A 20,862-nucleotide genomic window follows, 5' to 3' on the forward strand; every position below is an offset into this window, starting at 1 on the left:
CCTGCCACAACGCCCGGCTATTTTTTGGTTGCAGCCGTCATTGTTGTTTGGCGGGTCCAGGCTGGGGATTCGAACCCGCCACCTCAGGTGTACGTGGCTGGCGCCTTAGCCAGTTGAGCCACAGGCTCCGAGCCTGCCTCAACACTCTTTAGAAATAATCATTAACTCCATAAGGCAGATTGCAAACACTCATCCATATACGCTGACAAAAGAATTAGACATAAATGTATCCTAAGATGGGATCATAGTATAGAAGTTTTTATAAAATGATCAATTAACTTTGGTTCAATTTAAAAAATTAAATAGGAAAATGAAGTGAAATGAACAGATGAATCTAACATGTTCGTGATCAAATGAAATATTTTTTTAAGAATCCCTTTAAGTTTAAAGAAAAGCTTATAAAACTTAAATTTGGTCACATTTAAGTATATATCCCTTTTATAAAAGCTGTTGACTTCAGCTTCCCCACTTGTAAGTCATTTTCATAGCCACCTCTTGGTTTTTATTACCATTATTTCATCCTGTTCAGGATAATAATCTTTATATTCTGCATGCACAATTCCTAGCACTATTTTGCATTAGTTTTACCTTTAAATAATATAAATGCATGTGAGCTGATTTAGAATGCATTCTCCATTCCTGAACTCTCCACTTTGATTGATTTTTTAATAGGTAGCATTTCACTGCCAATGAGTTTTTCAAGAAAAGCTCATAGGTGTAGTATCTTGAGTGCTTCCTCAATGCCTGTCCTTTTTCTTTATACTTCATTTCCTATCTTGACTAGACATGATAGTCTCAAATAACACTTGAATTCAGTGACCTTTTCATACTGTGGTTCACTTCATTTTTTCCATTTCAAAGAAATGTGCTTATATGTCTCACATTCAATTACACACGCTTTAAGTAGAGGGACACCTACTGTCCTCATGATGGATCACTCCTATCCTCCTGTCCATAAAATTTTATTTATTTACTTTTTGTCTTTTTCAGGTACACGTACACATTGTGATTATTTCAAACTTTTCTTCTATGACACTAATGTTTTTAAGGGGTGTCCATTTTGTTCCTTGTGATTTTCTTTTGGCCTAAGATTTGTTTTCTTAGCTCAGGAATCTTTTCAGTCATTCTATTGGTTTCTTATCTTTGTTTTGCTGAATTTATATTCTGATTAAGCTATTCCATATAAACGAGACAGTTGTAAGGTATTTTTCAGTTGAAACATACTGTGTTCCACTCTTTTTTGCCTTTGGCTATAATTATCTTTCACAGGTGTCAAAGACCCATTTTTTCATTTATCGGGTACTTCTAATTGATATGCTAGACTTCGCTGACCACTCTGTGGGCTTGTTAGTATCTAGTACCTCACGGCACACAGCTGCTGTGTACATGTAATGAGAGAAGGTAAAGATATTCCTACTCCTACTGGCTTGAGATTCTCAGTTCAGTGCAGCGTCTGAAGTGTGATGCACACAAGTCCTAACTACTGTTTACTTTGTTCTGTTTTACAAACACCTATGCTGCACTAATTTTACTATGTTAAGTTAAAAAAGTTAAAGATCTCACTCTATTTGATATTTTTCAATAGACTTTCAGACTGTTAGTAAAAATTTACAGGTTGAATCATCAAAACATCACCTAGAAGGTAGAGAAAGAAATGGAAATTGAGCCTTACAGTACTTCGTTATAGTCTTCTGTTTTATATTATTATGCATGTTTGCTTGCTTGGTACAGTTCATTTAATAAAGATTTTCTCTCTAATTTTGTATATAACACAAATACAATTTCTATATATTTAACTGTTGCTACAGATCTACTTGTACAAAGTAGATACATGCATTATCTGACCCAGATATGTGATAACTACTGCAAACATTAAGCATTACCTGCAGTGTGTTTGAAGACAAAAAATATTCCCAGCAATAGTCTTTTTCATATCTGAATCCACGACGCCGAGCTCCTTCCCAGCCCTTCAAAGAAATGAAGAAATCTACTTATACTGTTCCCTAAAGCAAAGCTTGCTTACTGGTTTGCATCTTCATTTTACTGATGGTCTAATCTTCTACAGATATTTAATTTTCTTTGTAAAACATTCAAAGAATTTTATAATTTACAAACTAAAAGGGCAAACTTCCCATGATAACTGCTAAAATTTCAGACCCGGATACAATTAAGCACAATACATTAATGGCGTATTTTACACAAAATGCCACTGTAATTGTACCTAATATCAATAAAAATGAGCACACTGTTAAATTTCAGCGTTATTCATATATTTTCTAATCCACAGACTTTTTTTAGCTACAGAAAGGAGGAAATGGGGAGAAAGGAAAGATAATTGAATGATGTTAAAGGGCAAGGCAACCATGAATTTTCTTGTTACATTCAGTAAAAAACTGAATCTATAGCTACAGAAAAAAAGGTACTGCTTCTAAAGACAAAATTACACTGAAATTGTACACAGATGGGTGACAAATATTTATCCCTGGGCAAGCCTAGCTTTTGAGAGTAGAAAATGGCTCTCTTAACTGAATTACATACATGATTATGATACTGTATTTAAAATGTTGTATCTGTATACAATAAGGGGATAGTTTATTAATAGACTAATATGTCGGTCAGACAAGGATATCAAGAAGTAACAACTATAACATTTTTTTTTTTTTTTTGAGACAGAGTCTATGTTGCCCTTGGTAGTGTACTGTGGCATCACAGCTCATAGCAACCAACCAATTCTCTCACCTCAGACTCCCAAGTAGTTGGGACTACAGGTGCCTGCCACAATTCCCGACTATTTTTTTTTTTTGGTTGTAGTTGTCACTGTTGTTTACCTGGCCCTTGTTCGGTTTGAACCTGCCAGCCTCGGTGTATAAGGTGGTGCCGTAACCACTTACGGGCACCAAACCTCGAATATATCATTTTAAAATAAACTTTTCACTTGTCCTATTTTTAGCAAAGGAGTAAATGTAATGAGCTTTAACAAAATTGAAAATTAATTATAATTTTTTTTAAATGTTCACCTAATTTTAAACATTCTCATCAATGTATTCCTGACAATTATGACAATATAGATTTTAAAAGGTTAAATATGCTCATATCCTATTATTAGTTTTTCTTTTCTTTTTTTGTAGTTTTTGGCCAGCGCTGGGTTTGAACCCACCACCTCCGGTATATGGAGCCCGCACCCTACTCCTTTGAGCCACAGGCACCACCCTTATTATTAGCTTTTCACTTGAATAATGTATTGCAATACAGAACAAGATCTTTTTTTTTTCCTTACCTCAAATGCATTCACAACTGTCAGATGGTCACTTCTAGTATCCTTTGCTAATTCTTTTCTTCTTGCATCTGCAATCTTTTCTTTTCCCTCAAAAAATAACAGATAAAAAAATTGTTCTGATAACAAAAAATGGCATTGTAAAAAGTTGAGAAAAAGCATATCTAAACAATCACTTCCTGTATCTAAAAATGCCTATACGTAATCTTTCTTACCAAGGGAATGACGAAGGGATCTTTGAAGCTGAGGCTAGCAGCAATAGTGAGTACGGGGTCTAAGCAACAGAACAGAGCTCCAAAAAGAATCATTTTTCCAATATGTGGCTCAACTGGTAATCGTGCTAAGTGGACTCCAAGAGGTGTCAATTCTTCCTGTTTATCTAAAGCGTTCTGCAAAGGAAGAGTTTAATAGACATTGTACAACATTACATTTAAAGCTATTATAGTTTGCTTTAAAAAATAATTGGTCAATACTCACTCTCATAAGCCCAAACAGCCTAATATCATTCAGTTTTAGTTTTATTCATCAAAACATAAATTCTGAGGTCAAAAAAGGTTACACACTTCTTTGAACAAAAACAAAATTAATTCACAATTTGGTTTTTCTGTCAGTATTAGGAGAGAAATAATAGACAACAAACTAGCAAACTTTTAGTAAATAAAGAAAATCACGGGCGGCACCTGTGGCTCAATAGGTAGGGCACCAGCTCCATATGCTGAGGGTGGTGGGTTCAAACCCAGCCCCAGCCAAACTGCAACAAAAAACAGATAGCCGGGCATTGTGACTGGCACCTGTAGTCCCAGCTACTCGGGAGGCTGAGGCAAGAGAATCGCCTAAGCCCAGAAGTTGGAGGTTGCTATGAGCTGTGTGACACCACGGCACTCTACTGAGGGCAATAAAGTGAGACTCTGTCTCTACTAAAAAAAAAAAAAAAAAAAAATTAAAAACAGAAAATCATGTAGTAAAGTACAACAGTTGTAGAAAAACAAAACAAAACAAACAAACAAAAAAAGAGACAGTGCTGTATTTCTGGAGTATGTAATGCACTATCCCTAGATTCTAGTAGTTTAGGTGGGATGAAACAGGAAGGCAAAAGATAAAAGGCATCCCTAGAACCGTGGGAAATAGGACTGAGTTGCACCCTGATTCCCTAGGTAATCTGGTCCAACCATCCCACTGTGGAGAGCGAGAAAAGGGACACGTAGACACCCAGGAATTAACAGAAGATCTACAGGAATTCCAAGTCCAGGATTTAGGAAAGGACACACATCCAGACAAAAGTCTACAGGCCCTTTTTTCTTGGTCGAAGCAATGTAATACCTTGCTGGAGAAAGTTTTCCTCATCTCAGTTTTCAAATTTGTATCTATAAAGAATTTTTTAAATAGAATTTCCAATACACAATTAAAATACCTAGGCATACAAGAAGATACAAACAAGAAATAATAAAAAATAGAAACCATAAATATCCCATTATGTAGATTTCCACTAAATATTTATGAAGGAAAATGCCTTTAATCTTAAAAAAAACTCCTAGAGTAAAAGAAAAACATTGTAATATTTCCAACTTGTTTTTTGAGCCTAGTATATCTTGACATCTAAATTTGACAGTGACATCAGAAGAAAAAAAGTATGAAAAACACAAAACAAAATGATGGCAAACTGAACTGTGCCCAGTTAGGTTTAAGAATAAGTATTTCTTTAACATTTGAATCATTTATGTAATTCAATATGTTAACAAACTAAAGAAGTTGGATCATAACCTCATCAAAATAGCAGAAAAGGTGTCTAAAAACATGATTTATCCACATATGATACTGAGAAAAGAACTTTCTTAATTTGATAAGAGCTTCTATGAAAAATCTTCAGCAAATTTTATTCTCAATGATGACTTATTGAAAGTTTTACCTTGGAGAATACAAGACAAGGTGTCTACTACCATACTACTTCTATTCAACATTGTACTAAGGGTCCTAGAGAATCATAAAAGAATAAATGAAATTATTAATTATTTAAAGTTATGACTGTGTATGTAAAGAAAACCTCCATATAGTTATTAGAGTAAGTGGGTTTAACAGCATGAATTATTTCTTTTCTGTATTAATAAGACTCCCAAGAAAATGAAAAATTTTTAAATTAGAAAAATTTAAGAGTAGAATCCAAAAATATCACTAATCTAAAAAAAAAAAAAAAAAGGACACCTAAAACACCTACACAGAAAATTCTAAAGCACAGAGATTAAATACCTAAATAAATGGAGGGACAGATGATATCTTTGTTTTATGTCAATACCATAAAGATGTCAGTTCTTCCCAAACTGATATAAAGATTCAATAAAATCAAAATCATAAAGTACAAGATTTTAAAATGTACTTGAAAATACAAAGCACCAAGAAGCGGCCAAGATACCCTTGAAGAAGAATATCAAGGAATGGTCTGTTGTACCAGACAGCAAGTGTTATTACAAAGGTAGAGTAAGGCAGTGCGGAACCCACTCAGTGTAGCAAAACAGACGTCTAGAACACAAGAAAGCCTAGAAACAGACACACAAGTCTACTGACACTTCATCTGTGACAAAGGCTGCAAAACAAAGGGAAAAAAATGAATTTTTTTATAAATAGTGCTCAGTCTACTGGATCTACATACGTGAAAACGTAGACTCCAACCTCACTACATACACAAAAAAATGAGCGGCAGATGGATTCAAGCATCAACGAGAAAGACAAAACAATAAACTTTTTAAAAATATATCTTCATGACTCCAGAATAGGTGAAGACTTGTTAAAGGGCAAACAGTAATAATCTTTGATACTAAAGTAATAATCTTTGACACTGATACTTTCAACTACATTAAATGAGGGATATCTGTTCATTAAGATACTATTAAAAAGAAAAAAGGTGAAAATATAGACACGTGTAATACACAACTGATGAACGGCTCAGATAAGGAGTACGCAAGAAATGTATCATGATCTACAACCTAACAGAAAAATAGGCACTGAAAATTTATAAACGTGACTATTTAAATGGGACAAAAAATATAAAACGGTGCTTACAAATTCAATGACAGTTATGAAAATACAAATTAAAACTCTAACATACCTAACAACATGGCTACAATAAATGACTGATAATACCAAGGGCTTGTGAAACTACAGAGCAGTGGAACTTTCACCTATCACTGGTATAGGTGTGTAAGTGGTTCATCATCTCTGGAAAACTGTTGGGCATTAGCTATCAAACTTGATCATACTTATACAGCTTATGTCTCAGTGAACCAGGAAACACCAACTATTGAAGAATGTTCTCACCAGCATTATAGTAATAGCCCCAAAGTGGAAATAAGAAAAATGTCTTTCAGTAGTCAAAAAACACAATATGCTTAAAAAAAGAAAGAAAGAAAAGAAGAAAGAAAGAAAGAAGTGAACTATAGCTGAAAGCAACAATGCAGATGAATCTCACAACATGAAGTGAAAAAAATCCAGAGCTCTGCCCCTCATTCTGCATGAGTTCATGTAAAGTTCCCCCAACAGGCAAAATTAAACTCAACTCCATAGAGATGTACACTTTTATGGTAAAATCATCAATACAAGTAAGCAAGAGACTAACCAGCATTAAAGTCATAATTGAGGTTATCTTTGGGAATAAGGGACAGTGGAGTAATTGGAACAGGTATGGTATGAGGAGGATGTGTAGCATCCTGGGAATAGTCTCACTTCCTGACCTAAGTAATTACCACACGGTGTTTACCTTGTGACAAATCATTAAGCCGCACATCTTTGTTTTGCTTGCTTTTTCTAGATGTGCATGCTATATTTCACAATAAAAAATATATTTTTAATATGGGCCTCAGACCCCATCACTGGCAAGAGTTTGCTGACCTTTTCATGACTGTGTTGCCTACAAATTGCTAAGACTGGCTTTTTTATTAAGTTGAGAGAGAGGAAGTCATCCCACTCTGAGTGGCTTCTGAATCCATCTGAGTCCTCTGGTTATTCATCACTACCACTGATTCTCTGACCACTACCTAGCTGTCATATTCTATGAGATAAAAGCCTACAGGGGAAGAGAGGTCAACAGTAAAACCTCACCACTTCCTAAAATATCAGGAACCTTATTAAATCTAAAACAAGGTCCCATAGAGATGGTGAGATAATGTATTACAATTTTCATTTAAATAATTTGTTGTGATAAAAGCTATTACAATATTCCAATATAACCAAATTCTCAAAGATTACCTGCATGGATGGCCCAAAAAACCCTGTGAAATATGTAAAATGTGTCTTTGCTACCCTCTAACCCAGCAGTAACCAACAGAACTCATAGCAATGATGGAAATGTTCTATTTCTGCGCTGCCCCATATAGTGGCAACTAGTGAAATCTGTGAGTGCAAGGAGATACTGAATCTTCAATCTAATTCAAAATTTCAAATGCCACCTATGGCTCTGATGCTATGTGTATTAGACAACACAGCTCTAACCCCCTGCACCTTTTCCCACTCCGAGCAATAAGCAGCATCTAGTCCTGTGCCTTCTGGGCATGTGCAGATATGGCTAATAAGTGGTCGCTGAAGAAACTAGAAATAGTTTCTTAAAAACACTGACTTCATTAGAAAGGAACTAATCAAATCAGAAAACCTTGTCCTAAGAAAACAAGTTATAATACTAAAATGACAAGTAGCATAGTGTATTATTTTGGAGAAAGGACACCTGTTAGTATTCCTTCAAATGATTACTTAATGACCATACTGTTACTAAGTTACTTGAGTTGGACAAAAGCTCTAAAAACATTATGGTAATTAGAAAGAATAGAATAAATCAATCAAGCTCATTTTAGGAAGACATATAAAGACTAGTAATTTTAATATTTTAAAATTTTATGTAATTTCAAATCATGCCTGCAATGAAATAAAACTGTGCAGAAAGGGCCCAGACTTATAACCCACAGCAAATCTCACATACTACTTGGAAAGCCAAATGATGAATCAAATTTGGCACTGTAAATCACAGACTACTTTGCAGTAATGAGAATAAAGTTTACAATTAACTGGCTCACATGTTCTCAAACTCTAAATTTAAAAAAGAATTAAAAAAATCAAATTTACCAGTTCTACCAGGTGTCTTATGGAGAGCAGCACTGCCTCACTCGATGGTGGATCCATTAACCTACTCAGAAAATAAGCAATTCCACCTAGCTTTAAAATCTGAAAGTGGGGCAAGACAGAGAGACAAATATAATTAAATATATGTCATTATTGACATAAAAATTTACTTTCACTTGTGCTGATCATTCAAATGAAGCATCAAACTTGTACGTTGATTTTTAAGTTATTTTACCAAAATGAATTAAAATTATACTTGTACTCTATAAAAACATGTCTAAAGGCCTACAGACTTTCTACCAGAAACTATTAAATTTCTCATAAGAAAAGCTGCTTAAAATCAACAAGCAAGCTGCTTACTAATTATCTTCAAAATAAGATTTCAAAAACTAAAAGATGCTAAAAAATGCTAAATAGTTTAAAATGAAGAATAACATTTTAAGATATAATAAAATTACTTAACATTTACTAAGCACTTACCATGTGCCAGGCATTGTTCAAGAATTTTATGAAATTTAAGTAATTTGCACAAAGTAAAAAGAACTAGCTTTTCAGGGGAGGTAGGACTCACACAGCCAGCCTGGCTTCTCCAGACCACTACACAATTCAAAACTGCTTAATACACATTTGAAAAAAATTTTAATACACAATTTACTAACACAGAAGCAAAACAAGTGCGTGGTAATAATCCTTTCTTGCAGATACAGGACTTTCTGCTACAAAAGATGCTGAAAATTAAATCACTCCCGTTTAGTTTCTTAATTCTCCCATCCAATTTACCTTTATCTGTAAACAGAGTTCTTCCAAAGGTGTTCTCAAAATTTCTGGCAGTTGATAGTCATCTAGAAGACTCGCTCTAAGACCATTATAGAGATGATAGCAATGACCAGGCTGAACTCTTAAAAAAAGGTGGAAGGGAGTTATCAATGACTTTTTAGACCTCCAGAGAAAGTCACTTTATAACTAATCTATGTAATTATTATATTTCTATGAAATCATATATTCTTTCTCTGCATCTGCTTAGGAAAAACTCAAATCTTCTATCTCTTGTCCAGGTTTTAAGAGAGAAATACACCAGTTCTTCTGCCAATAATTTGATTTCCCTGTTTCAACAGATGTCAATTATGCTCAGCAACAGCAGCCTACTGAGGTCAAAGCTCAAATATGCCTTGTGATCATATTACATAACAAATCCTAGTATTATGCTATCCTGCCAACATTACCAAAAAGCATTTTAAACATTGTATGTTGTATTTAGTAAGCTCTAGGAAGTATGTTAAAATTTTCTGTTTTATGCTTGCAACTAATAACATGAATAATATTTTTTGGATGATGATAAGTATAGATGTGAAGAGATAACTACATTCAACATATTTTCAAGCAGAATAAATATTTGTATGGGCTCTTGGTCCTATAGGAATACAAATTCTAAACATCTTGGCTATTTCTGCCATGAGACTACAAAGACTGATCATCTATTTATTACATAACATGGCCAAATGTCTCTTTGGCAAAAACTAAAACAGGAGTACATTCATTGAGAACCAGAGAGTACAGCTATTTCTGGCCTCACAAATAACCATTGTCAATCTAATTAGCCATTGCTCAACTGCCTATTTCTACAGTTAACCGCGACTTTAGTAGTGGGGATGAAAGACTCATTAAAATGTTATCAACTCTATTCATACTATTTCTCTAATTGTTTTATGGATCAAATCTAAGACCTAGCATGTTTACCATCTGTATATAAAGGTATGCCAAACCTATTCACTACGGTGAATATATTTTGAATCAGTACTCAGTGGTGATGGGTCTGCACAGGCAAATCCCAGTCTTGCTGGGTCCCCTAGGAAGTTATTCCTGATAATTAAGAGTACACATTTTCTGGCTCGGTGCCTGTAGCTCAAGTGGCTAAGGTGCCAACCACATACATGGGAGCTGGCAGGCTCGAATCCAGCCTGGGCCCACCAAACAATGACAATTATAACCAAAAAATAGCTGGGCGTTGTGGCAGCCACCTGTAGTCCCAGCTATGTGGGACGCTGAGGCAAGAGGATCACTTAAGCCCAAGAGTTTGAGGTTGCTGTGAGCAGTGATGCTACAGCCCTCTACCCAGGGCAACAGCCTGAGATTCGGTCTCAAAAAAATAAAAAAAAGAAAAGTACACTTTTTTTGACTAAACCATGCTTTTCATTCAAAAAGATCAACTGCAAAATCTAATACAATTCTTGGAAATTAAGTTATACTATCATAACATGCAAAGACTACAGCAAGTCAGAGATTTCAGAAACTATACAAACTTCAAACAAAGGGGGTGACAAAATGGTCTGTAATGTTTTCTTTCAATTCTCCTTTCCTCACTTAAATAAATATACCCAAAAGTATAAAAATATATCCAAGTATTAAATATACCCAAAGTTTAACAGGAAATCTCTTATTCTATGTATAAAAGGCAAAAGAATAACTATCTTCTGCAACTCCAGACATGATTCTACCACTCATATGAAAATGAGTAATACAAGTATAAAAATAGCATTATGTGTACATTAAAAGACAGCCACAACTGCAATTATCTGTACAAATTCAAAACAAATCATTTTTCTTACTGTTAAGACTGGAAAATTTCTTATGCTACTGTCACTTTAATGGAAAATAAAAAAAGCTTTGTGTTTTTTTTTGGCAACTAATGATAAAAAATTTGTCTAAGTCCAGTTAAAGAGCTGGACTCTGCTTGGATTAAAATCCTGGCTGTGCTACTTACAAAGCTGTGTGACTTTGGACAAGTTATTTAATTTCTTTATATCTGGATTTCCTTACCACTCAAATGCAGATAATAACCTATCCCATAGCACCACAGTGAGGATTAAGGAAGTTAATATATAAAGTGTTGAGGACATGATCTCACACTTAATAGTATTAACTGTTTATTATTAGGTAATATATGCATTTAAAAAGGGAAATGGATACAAAATTACAAGTAACATAACAGTATTAAGTATTAGTTTTAATTAACCAGACTAAAGAAATGGCTGTAAAAAATTCATAAACTAGAGAACTCAGCAGGATGCTTTTCTAAATAAACTATCATTAAAACAACTTTCTTATTTAAAGAGAACCTGCATGAAGTTCAAAACAGTATCTCCTAATAAGTATCTAAATGTCAGCAAAATATTCTGCTAACATGAAATTTTGGGGTGTTCTAAAGAGTCTGGAAAAAGTTTGTACTTACCTTCCAGCACGACCTTTCCTCTGTTTGGCATTAGCTTTACTAACCCACTCAGCAGACATCGTACTGATGTTGTTCTGAGTGTCAAAGTGTGTCTCTTTTATTTTTCCTCCATCTATCACATAAACTACGTCATCTATGGTAATGCTGTTTGGAAAACAAGATATATGAAATGTTAAAAAAAGACATCGAAAGCACTATTAACCTATAAGAGGCCTATAGTTAGTGATTTCAGAGCACATTCTATCATACCAAATGGATTTTAGCCGTTCAGGAATTTCACCACTCTTTTCACAATTACTGACATTACAGGCAGCACCAGAAGCTACATGATAGCATAATGCCAATGACATGGATCACTTGCTGAATTCTTATTTGCCCATAGTCAAACTTCACAACCTGCCTGATGCCTAGCTCCATGGGTCCCCCAATGCACAGCTGAGTATCAGCTTTCACTAAAACAAATGGTTTTAGTGAGTAAAGTGTATATTAGTACCTCCAAGGAAATATAAGAATTATTAAAGGCTAGGACCAACTAACTTCAAAGAATACCACTCCTAGCCAGAAATGGGCAAGAGACAAAATGAACCTCAGCTCCCATGCTTTTTTAGGAAAGCTCTGAAAAAAATCCATTAAGAAGGCTATTATTTGAAGAAGGCTAAAACTGTGAAAGCTTTTTAAAAAAACAAACCATGCTTACTGCTATGACTAGCTTCCTAAGAAAGCCTACATTTACAAAATTACAAAGTATCTTGTCAGAAAAGAGATCACAACATGTTAATATTTTATGGTGCTCAAAATTTACGTAATCATCAGTAATTGATACTTAAAATTATTTTTTACCTAGTCTCAGCAATGTTGGTAGCAATTACTATTTTCCGAACGCCAGGAGGGGTTTTTTTAAACACCTGTAAGAGTAAATACATCAAAATTGCAAATGTACATTAATCTCTTGATAGATTATTTTTGCAATTACAGGAATTACTTTACATACTGTTCATTTTTAGCATTCTGTGTTCATTCACTGACATATACATCTAATATTGATAGATACACTTATAAAGTACACATCATCCATCTTCAATACTACAAAAATTCCCTTCGGGTAAACCAAACTGGGTCTCCTACAGATGTCACAATCTTATTGCAAATAAAATTTCAAATGAAACATGATTTTGATTTATACGATGTCTTTTAATAAAAGCTGGAGGGTGTAAGGAGAAGGGAGAAAAGGTCACTTTGAGGGTAAGAATGAAGAGGCCAAACCTACATGGGTAGCAACACTGACCACTAAGACTGCTGGTTTGGACCACTGCATACTAGCTTATTAACCTCAGAGGAGTTAACTTTTTCACTACTAACAATGCCTACAGATGTTCAAACAAGATGTTTGCTAGGAATGAGGCCTTTAGGAATTAGTTCAATACAAGATGTTCCTTCCTGTGGTGCAAATGCCTACAGGCGTTCATCTTGCAAACAAAACCACATGTTACTGTTCTGTTACCTCCCTGGAGTCTGTAAGCATGATATACTTCCTTCTCAGTATTTTTCATACTTGTGCCTGAAATAATTTGTACAAATAGCAGATTCTTGTAGGAGTATATATAAATACAGAATATGAAAAATTCAAGGAGTCCTCAAGTTCAGAAAACTTGATGTTGGAGAACTGGGCATAGAGGTAATTTAAAAATACTTCTCACAAAAAACGTAAATTGTCAAGTACCTCAGAATCTGATTCAAGGAAAGTGCAGAACCTATTTTGAACTTAAATTCTATAAATACTACACAGAAAACATCAAAGTGGTACAGAAAAGTTTTTTTTCCCCATAGGCTTGATTTATCAGTTTGTAACATGTACTTTATAAACTGCAACCAGTAAAAAATTCATACAATTTCACGAATACCTAATTAGGGAAATTCTGGAAAAATATCCAGTTGACAACATGACTAACTCTGGAGGAAGAACTGTTTCTGACAACAATCCATTTCCTCTGACAGATGAACATTTTTCATCAAAGTAAAGTGATCGATCCAACAGGAATATGGCCAAACACCCTCTGGAGCTCTGCTGTTTGCACAAATCATAAAAGGTGAAGCAAACCCCAATGCAACGTAGTGTTAGATGATGCATCGAACCATGTTTTGAGCTATATCATACAAAAAAGGATTACTAAATTTTTATTGATATGGTAAAGCTTTAACATTTCATATTAATTTGTTTGCATATTACTTTTTTCTAAATGTAAATATAAAATATTGAAACTGAAACCAATTTTGGTGAATTATTTTGATTAGTAAGAAACCAAAGAACACCCAGGAACGCGCCGTGCATCATAACTATTGTTGCAATTGCTGCACACCTCAATTGGCATGTTTTGTTTCTGAACACTCCTCAAAGGGTTAAAGAAAATATCCTCTCCAAATGCTGAATCCTACCAACAATACTGTTCCCCCAGCACTCCCCACCAATGCCACCCAAAAGATAGGTAGTCAAGTACCCTTGAGTACAACGCAAAAGTAATGTTATCAACTTAACTCGTCATTTATAAAAATGGTAATCAACAGAGGGAGTATTTCCCGGGCCAGTCACTTATTCTCCAACAAAGGAACACACAATTGACCAGGTTATGGTGTCAAAGATGGAAGTACCTCTCTACCAGATGCTCCTTAGAATCAAGAGTTCCTTCTTCCCCCAGGTATGTATCCTTTATACCTAATTCAGCTGGCTGAGTCTTACCCAGGTGCCAGCAAAAAGGATATTAAAAGGATCCCAGTAAAAATACCTTGATATTTTCTTATAAAAAGAGGAGAGAAACTAGAAGGGGAGAGAGGCAGATGACCTCATCAATTTCATTCTGCCACGGCCTGCAAACTCTATGGTTCTCAAATTACCTGGCCTCTGAGAATACACTGATCATTTTAATTAGGGAAATACTTCTTTCTGATGGAACTAAAATATGCGTAATACAGTATTAATTCAACAGGAAATCTCGTATCTGCAAAAATACTAATTTTGTTAAAATAAAATTTCAAACATCTAGCTGTCACAAGTAATGGGACTGGTTGAGTTATTTTTAGTGGTACTCAACATACCTTTTCTTTCATTCAGGAAACCCAAACAAGTTACTGGTAAAACCAATTCTTTAAACTTTTCCCTTAATCTTGACAAAACTAATTTGATTTTGTGGATTACCCTTTGTTATTCAATTTTTTGTGCAATCATCTCATGAAGTCTTATTTGCAAAGGTTCTCAAAGACATTTCTTTTTATATGGATTACTATTTGAAAATGCTTCCTTAAAAAATTAAAGAAAATAAATAATAAACAGTCCTTGTAGTTTGCCTCCATGTGAAAGATAGAAAAGGAATACATTTAACAACATACCTGTGTCTGATTAACTGTGGGCATCAGTGAATGTAAAGGTATAATTAGAAACTTATCTGAAAATTAAAAAGAAAATTAAGCTTTAAGATAATGAGTTGCAGAAAAACTTCACCAAATACATATGGGATAGTGAATTCAAATGCTGACATGTATGTGCAATTGCAAAAAGTAAGATTTATATAATACCTGATTTAAACATCACTTGTGACATCAAAAGATCATGTAAAGTGCTGATATTGTCCCAACCTGGTAGAAAGACCAATATTGCACCATCCTATATAAAGAAGAAATGACCATTATAAAGGATCACATCAACAAAATACAGTAAAACTGTTTAAACACTTAAGTGCTCATTAAAATTATACTAGCTCAGTTTAATAAAAGAACACAAGCTTCTTAAAAAATAAAATTATAATCCAGATATTTTGTTTAGTCTTCAAACATGTAAAACACCTATTTTACTACTTTGAGATTCTTAATCTAGTCACAAATAATTTCTTCCATGATCTTTTTTTTTTTAGACAGAGTCTCACTATGTTGCCCTGAGTAGAGTGCCAGAGTGTCACAGCTCACAGCAACCTCCAAGTCTTGGGCTTAAGCAATTCCCTTGCCTCAGTCTCCCAAGTAACTGGGACTACAGACACCTGGCCACAACGCCCGGCCATTTTTTGTTGCAGTTGTCACTGTTGTTTAGCTGGCCTGGGCCAGATTTGAACCCGCCAACCTGAGTGTATGCGGCCTGCGCCCTACCCACTGAACTACAGGTGCTGCCCCCATGATCTATTTAAAAGTAATTAGAAAAAATATTTTTTTCATGGCCTTGATATGTAAATAAAATTAAAATTTTATTACTTAAAGAAAAAAAAACAACTAACCTCTTCTTCCAAAACAATGTATCGGATAAGAGCAGCAATCAAATTCAGATCAACTTTATCATCATCCATCGTTTTTATAACATCTACTGTACTTGCAGAATACCTACCAAAGTTAAAGAGAAGTCATAAAACACCTGATGAAGTTTCTTAAGGCTTATCTTGCTATAAAAGCTTAAAATTAACTCAATCTACAAATGGAGGAAAGTAATCTACAGAGAGAAAATTACTGGGATAATAGTGCTTAACAGTCAAATCAGCACAGTATTCAGCCGGAATATGAGATTCAGGAGACTCTAAGTATGTGCAAATTCAAAAAGACAACCCTCCTCCCACCTGCCTTTTTAGTCATTTAGCCACTGTGTTCTCACCTTCAAATAAAATAAACCTACTTTGTCCGCAGTTCTCTTAGGTAATCTGGCCAGCGTTCTTTATAGATCGCTTCTTTTTCTTCTTTATCTTGCCTCTTTACATGCCCTTGCATGAAACCCCTCTTAGACTGGGATCTCTGTTCTTTTTCTTCTGGAACATACCTAAAATAAAAACATTTTAAATAGCTTCCCTTTTGAAAACCTTTGGGTTTAGTTAGTATCTGGGACTTTTTACATTTAGGATTTGAAAAAGGATTCTAAAGAACATGTTCACTATATTTTCAAGTTAGTGCTAGTTAAAATATCAGTTTATAGTTCTGGTGTTCATCAAGATATAAAACTTGGTATTTCAGATAAAAATCATTCTTCTCCATTGAAAAATATAAACATATAGATCATCTTTAGTCCTCAAAAAAAAAACAAAAAAGAAACAGAGTAACTTTTACCTTCAATTTTAAGTTTGCTCTAAAACAAAAGTTAACATTAAGCCTATGTAAGTCCAAAGTAACAGTTAATGACTGTCTAATTGAAAGATTCAGATTTTTAAAATGTTTTTCAAACTTGAACACACATAAGAATCTCCTGCAGAGACTGAAAAACACATATTCCTAAATCCTACCCTGCGTTGCTTGGATTCAGGAGGTCCCCCCGAGGTCTGTTAACCTAAGAATTCTAATTAACATCCCCAAGAGATTTAGGCACTGTATCCACAGACGCACAGACTCATGCTGGAGAACTATTTAACTCTGCTCACATAGTTATAGCTAAAAGAAGATCCCGGATCAGCATTCAAGTATCCCATGCATCAGTCCAGTGCTATACTGTGACTCTACCACGCCAGAGATTGCTAAAAACACACAGGGCACATCCGTCCAAAAATTATACCTACCAATGTGGGTTCTGTGAGGCATGGGAGGTGGCGGTCAAAGAAAATAAACCTACACCTTAATCCCGAAGTCTCCCTGAGTTCACTGAGAGCAGAGGTTCTCAACCTTCCTAATGCCCTGGCCCTTTAATACAGTTCCTGTGGGTCATGATGCATAAGTTGAGAACCGCTGACTTAGAGGCTAGCCTCCAGACGGACTGAGGTGGGGGGATGAGAAGGTGGAATGCAGGCTTTAGAGACAGAATTGTCCTTTATTAAAAGCATTGTTCTGTAAAATTTGAATTCAGTCAAAAGTCTACACTCAATGACCTAGAAGACCATTGGTTCTCTACCACATTATCTGTTAGTTTTCTTATTTGAGAGATAAATATCCTTATAATAGTTTTGGTAAGAGAATTTCTAAAAATGTGCTAAAAGTAAAGCATAATGCAAGCTGCCAGGAGTAAGTGCCAATTAACCTACGGGAGCAAATCCATCAAGGTGACAACAGACTTCTCAAATAAAAGTTTTCAAGCCAGAAGAGAATGGTCATCTACTTTTAACTGCTTAAACAAAACAATTTCAGCCCAGAATTCTGTATCCTGCTAGACTAAGATTCAGTATCAATGGAGAAATCAAATCTTTTACTGATAGGGAAATACTGAGGAAGTTTGCCACAAGACCAGCTCTACAGAAAATACTTAGATCTATTCTCCACACTGACCATCACAACGCACCACCAGCAAACCAAACATCCAGAAACTAAAGAACAAAATCTAGTTTCCACAGTGGTAGAAAGGATAAAACTAAGCAATGGACTTTCACAAAATAAGATGAATAAAATTCCACCACACTTATCAATTCTCTCAATAAATGTAAATGACTTAATTCTCCACTGAAGAGGCACAGGCTGGCAGATTGGATAAAAAAGCACAAGCCATCCATATGCTGCCTACAGGAAAACACATTGCCTCAAAGGACACATGCCAAATAGAAAACAAGTTTAGAATTTAGGAAGTACTTTACTGCTGAAGCTATTAATCTGAGAGCCATGACAATACAGTGGCCATGGAAACAGGACAGCAGAGTGAAAATATAAAATATAGTGGCCATGGAAACAGGATAGCACAGTGAAAATACAAAAATTTGAGATCCCTAGGTGAAATCTTATTGAAAGGGTACATAATGAAACCCAACAAAAGAGAATGAAAAACTGGTTGGAGAACCAAAGAGGTTCAAATATCAAAGACAGAAGTTTCCAGACTTTGCTGTCCAAAAACCTTCAAAAAACATACTGATGCCTGGCTACCACCCCAGACATTGCAATGTGACAAAGGTGCATAGTATGAATTGAATATGTGGATTTTAAAAAGGTGATTTTGATGGGCAGCCAAATTTGTGAATCCCCAATTTACAGAAAAATAATGTTTTATAAAGGAGTAGTCAGTGGTAGTTTCTGAGACTACAATGTGAGATGAGAAAGGTGACATTTAGTACTTTTATTTTCTAATATTTACTTACTTTACTTTTTCAATTATATCTTCCAAAAGATACTCCACAACTGGAAAAGTAAAACCGGGTATGTGTATCATTGGACAGTTACCTGTCATGAAAGACAAAAACATCAATATAAATTTGTACTCAATTAAACAAAAAATACTGTGAATAAAATTATGACTCTTTACTATTCATAACTTTAGAAAACAGTTCTGTAGCTTTTACAGTTCTATTCTATTTTCCCCATATCTAATTTAATAAAAAGTAGCAGTACACTCTTTACTCAATACTACTGTATTGCCACCAACCTTTACAGACATCTCATAGTTCTATAAAAGAACAGAGAATATCAAAGAGTAGAGAAATATTTTAAGTTGAGTTCATTCAAAACTTATTAATTAGAATTAATTAATTCTTATTGTCTTTTCATCATTAACTAAGATAGTGCCATATCAGAATCCAAGCTTTACTAAAATCTAAGTAAGAAACATTATACCTGTGGCACCTAGATTCAGGGGGGAAATGGTAGTCAAAATAAGACCTAACCAGTATTAAATTGTTATTTACTATTTCAGAATCACTAATAAAAAATTTATCTCATTACTGTTATTTAAATACTACTTGTATTTGATAACAAATGGCACATACTCTAAACAAAGGCCAACATCATATCAGAGGTCAAAATGTCTTATCTGGTATCACTGTTCTGACTTGCACGAATTTGAGCAAGGTACTCAATCTTGGTTCTGGGTGTCTCATTTTTAAAAAAAATACTATAATAATAATAACTGCCTGAATTAATCTTACAAGGCTTTCAGAATCAACTAGAATATATTTTGTAAAACTTAAAGCAAAAACCAAGAACATTTATTAGCCATATAATACTTCAATTCCCTCTGTACCAACCCCCTCTAAAATTACAAGCAGAAAAGAAAGGTATAATTTTAAAAGGATAAACTTTAAAGCTAGTCAAACCTGGTTTAAGATCTTCTCATCCTTCTACTAATTACGCTAACTTGGGTAAGCCATTTAATGCTGGACATATGTTAGTAAGTCCCCCTGAAAGGATGGTGTCCTGAAACTTTTGATACTACCTACCCACCTCTACTGATTTCACTGACCTTGGTTATCTTAGTTCCCTATCTAACTCCATTATACGGTACTTCATTAGTCTAATTTTGCAGCCCACCATCCTTTCAGGGGGACTGATGGTCTACTAACATATGTCCAAGTAAAAGATATTAATGCTACTTAATTACTTCATGAACTTCATGAATGCTTTCTCATCTGTAAACATGGGGATAATAATAGTATCTACCTCACAAGATATTAGGAGAATTAATAAAAACAAAATGCTAAATCTACCACCTGGCACATGAAAAGTATTCCATACAGGGCTACTAGAAGTGCTACAACACATTACATGTAATCTGCCATCCTGGTCTACAAAAGGACATAAAAGCCACAGAAGAATCACAAAAAAACTCATAAAATTATTCACACCTATGGGTTTGATTTCAGTGATGCCACCTAAATTGTGACAGTAAGAATCGACATGTCTTCACCATGAGAATGGAGATAATGCCACTATTTAAAAAACAGACCTAATTCCCCAATCTATGACACCAGGGGGTAAAATAAAATTAAATAAAATGAACTGCTAACTATTTGTTTCGACTACTCTATACTGTGTCATTTTTTTAAAGAATTAAGTTCACTGCTTTTCTGATACATTTTCTAACACAATAATCAAACTTTACTCACCAAAATATTCTGAAAATTTCTCAGCATTCAATGTTGCACTCATTAATATTACTTTGAGGTCAGATCGAAAGTTGAGAAGATCTTTCATAACAGTCATTAGAACATCTGACTGTAGATTTCTTTCATGAATCTCATCAAGTACAATATGACTGACACTGGACAAATGTCTAAAGCAGAAGTGTGAAATACATAATTCAGTACAAAATTTAGAAAAAATTATTTTTAACTAGGTAAAGCCAATTTAATAATCTCAAGTTTTGATAATATTTATTTCCTTCATTGAAACATACTCACGGGTCTGATTGGAGCCACTGCAGGATAATTCCTGTTGTACAGTATAAGATAGAACCCTGTTGCCTTGGCAACCGGCTATAAATGAAAGACAAATTAATAATTATTGGCTTTCTTTTTTAACAATTTACTAAGTACCACAAAAGTTTCAAAAAAATCTTGATTTCAGAAATGCTTTCAGTTCATAACTTCGTATTCATTTTTTTTTTTTTTTTTTT

The 20,862-nt window shown here is 34.5% G+C and overlaps 1 protein-coding gene across 1 annotated transcript in view; it reads right to left on the reverse strand.

Moving 5' to 3' along the window:
- DHX36 (DEAH-box helicase 36) overlaps positions 1–20,862 on the reverse strand; it is a 53,318-nt gene that overhangs the window by 5,708 nt on the left and 26,748 nt on the right. The window contains exons 7-20 of the mRNA XM_003794124.3: positions 20,648–20,722; positions 20,354–20,520; positions 18,614–18,695; positions 16,249–16,389; positions 15,860–15,962; positions 15,171–15,258; positions 14,985–15,040; positions 12,444–12,508; positions 11,604–11,747; positions 9,155–9,272; positions 8,378–8,476; positions 3,490–3,663; positions 3,278–3,364; positions 1,884–1,967 (exon numbers count right to left, since the gene is read on the reverse strand). Coding sequence (XP_003794172.2) covers positions 1,884–1,967; positions 3,278–3,364; positions 3,490–3,663; positions 8,378–8,476; positions 9,155–9,272; positions 11,604–11,747; positions 12,444–12,508; positions 14,985–15,040; positions 15,171–15,258; positions 15,860–15,962; positions 16,249–16,389; positions 18,614–18,695; positions 20,354–20,520; positions 20,648–20,722 — 1,483 coding nt within the window. The remainder of the gene's footprint in view (positions 1–1,883; positions 1,968–3,277; positions 3,365–3,489; positions 3,664–8,377; positions 8,477–9,154; positions 9,273–11,603; positions 11,748–12,443; positions 12,509–14,984; positions 15,041–15,170; positions 15,259–15,859; positions 15,963–16,248; positions 16,390–18,613; positions 18,696–20,353; positions 20,521–20,647; positions 20,723–20,862) is intronic.

Source organism: Otolemur garnettii, unplaced genomic scaffold (genome assembly GCF_000181295.1).
Source record: "Otolemur garnettii isolate 467f Iridium unplaced genomic scaffold, OtoGar3 scaffold00076, whole genome shotgun sequence".
Lineage (NCBI taxonomy): Eukaryota > Metazoa > Chordata > Mammalia > Primates > Galagidae > Otolemur > Otolemur garnettii.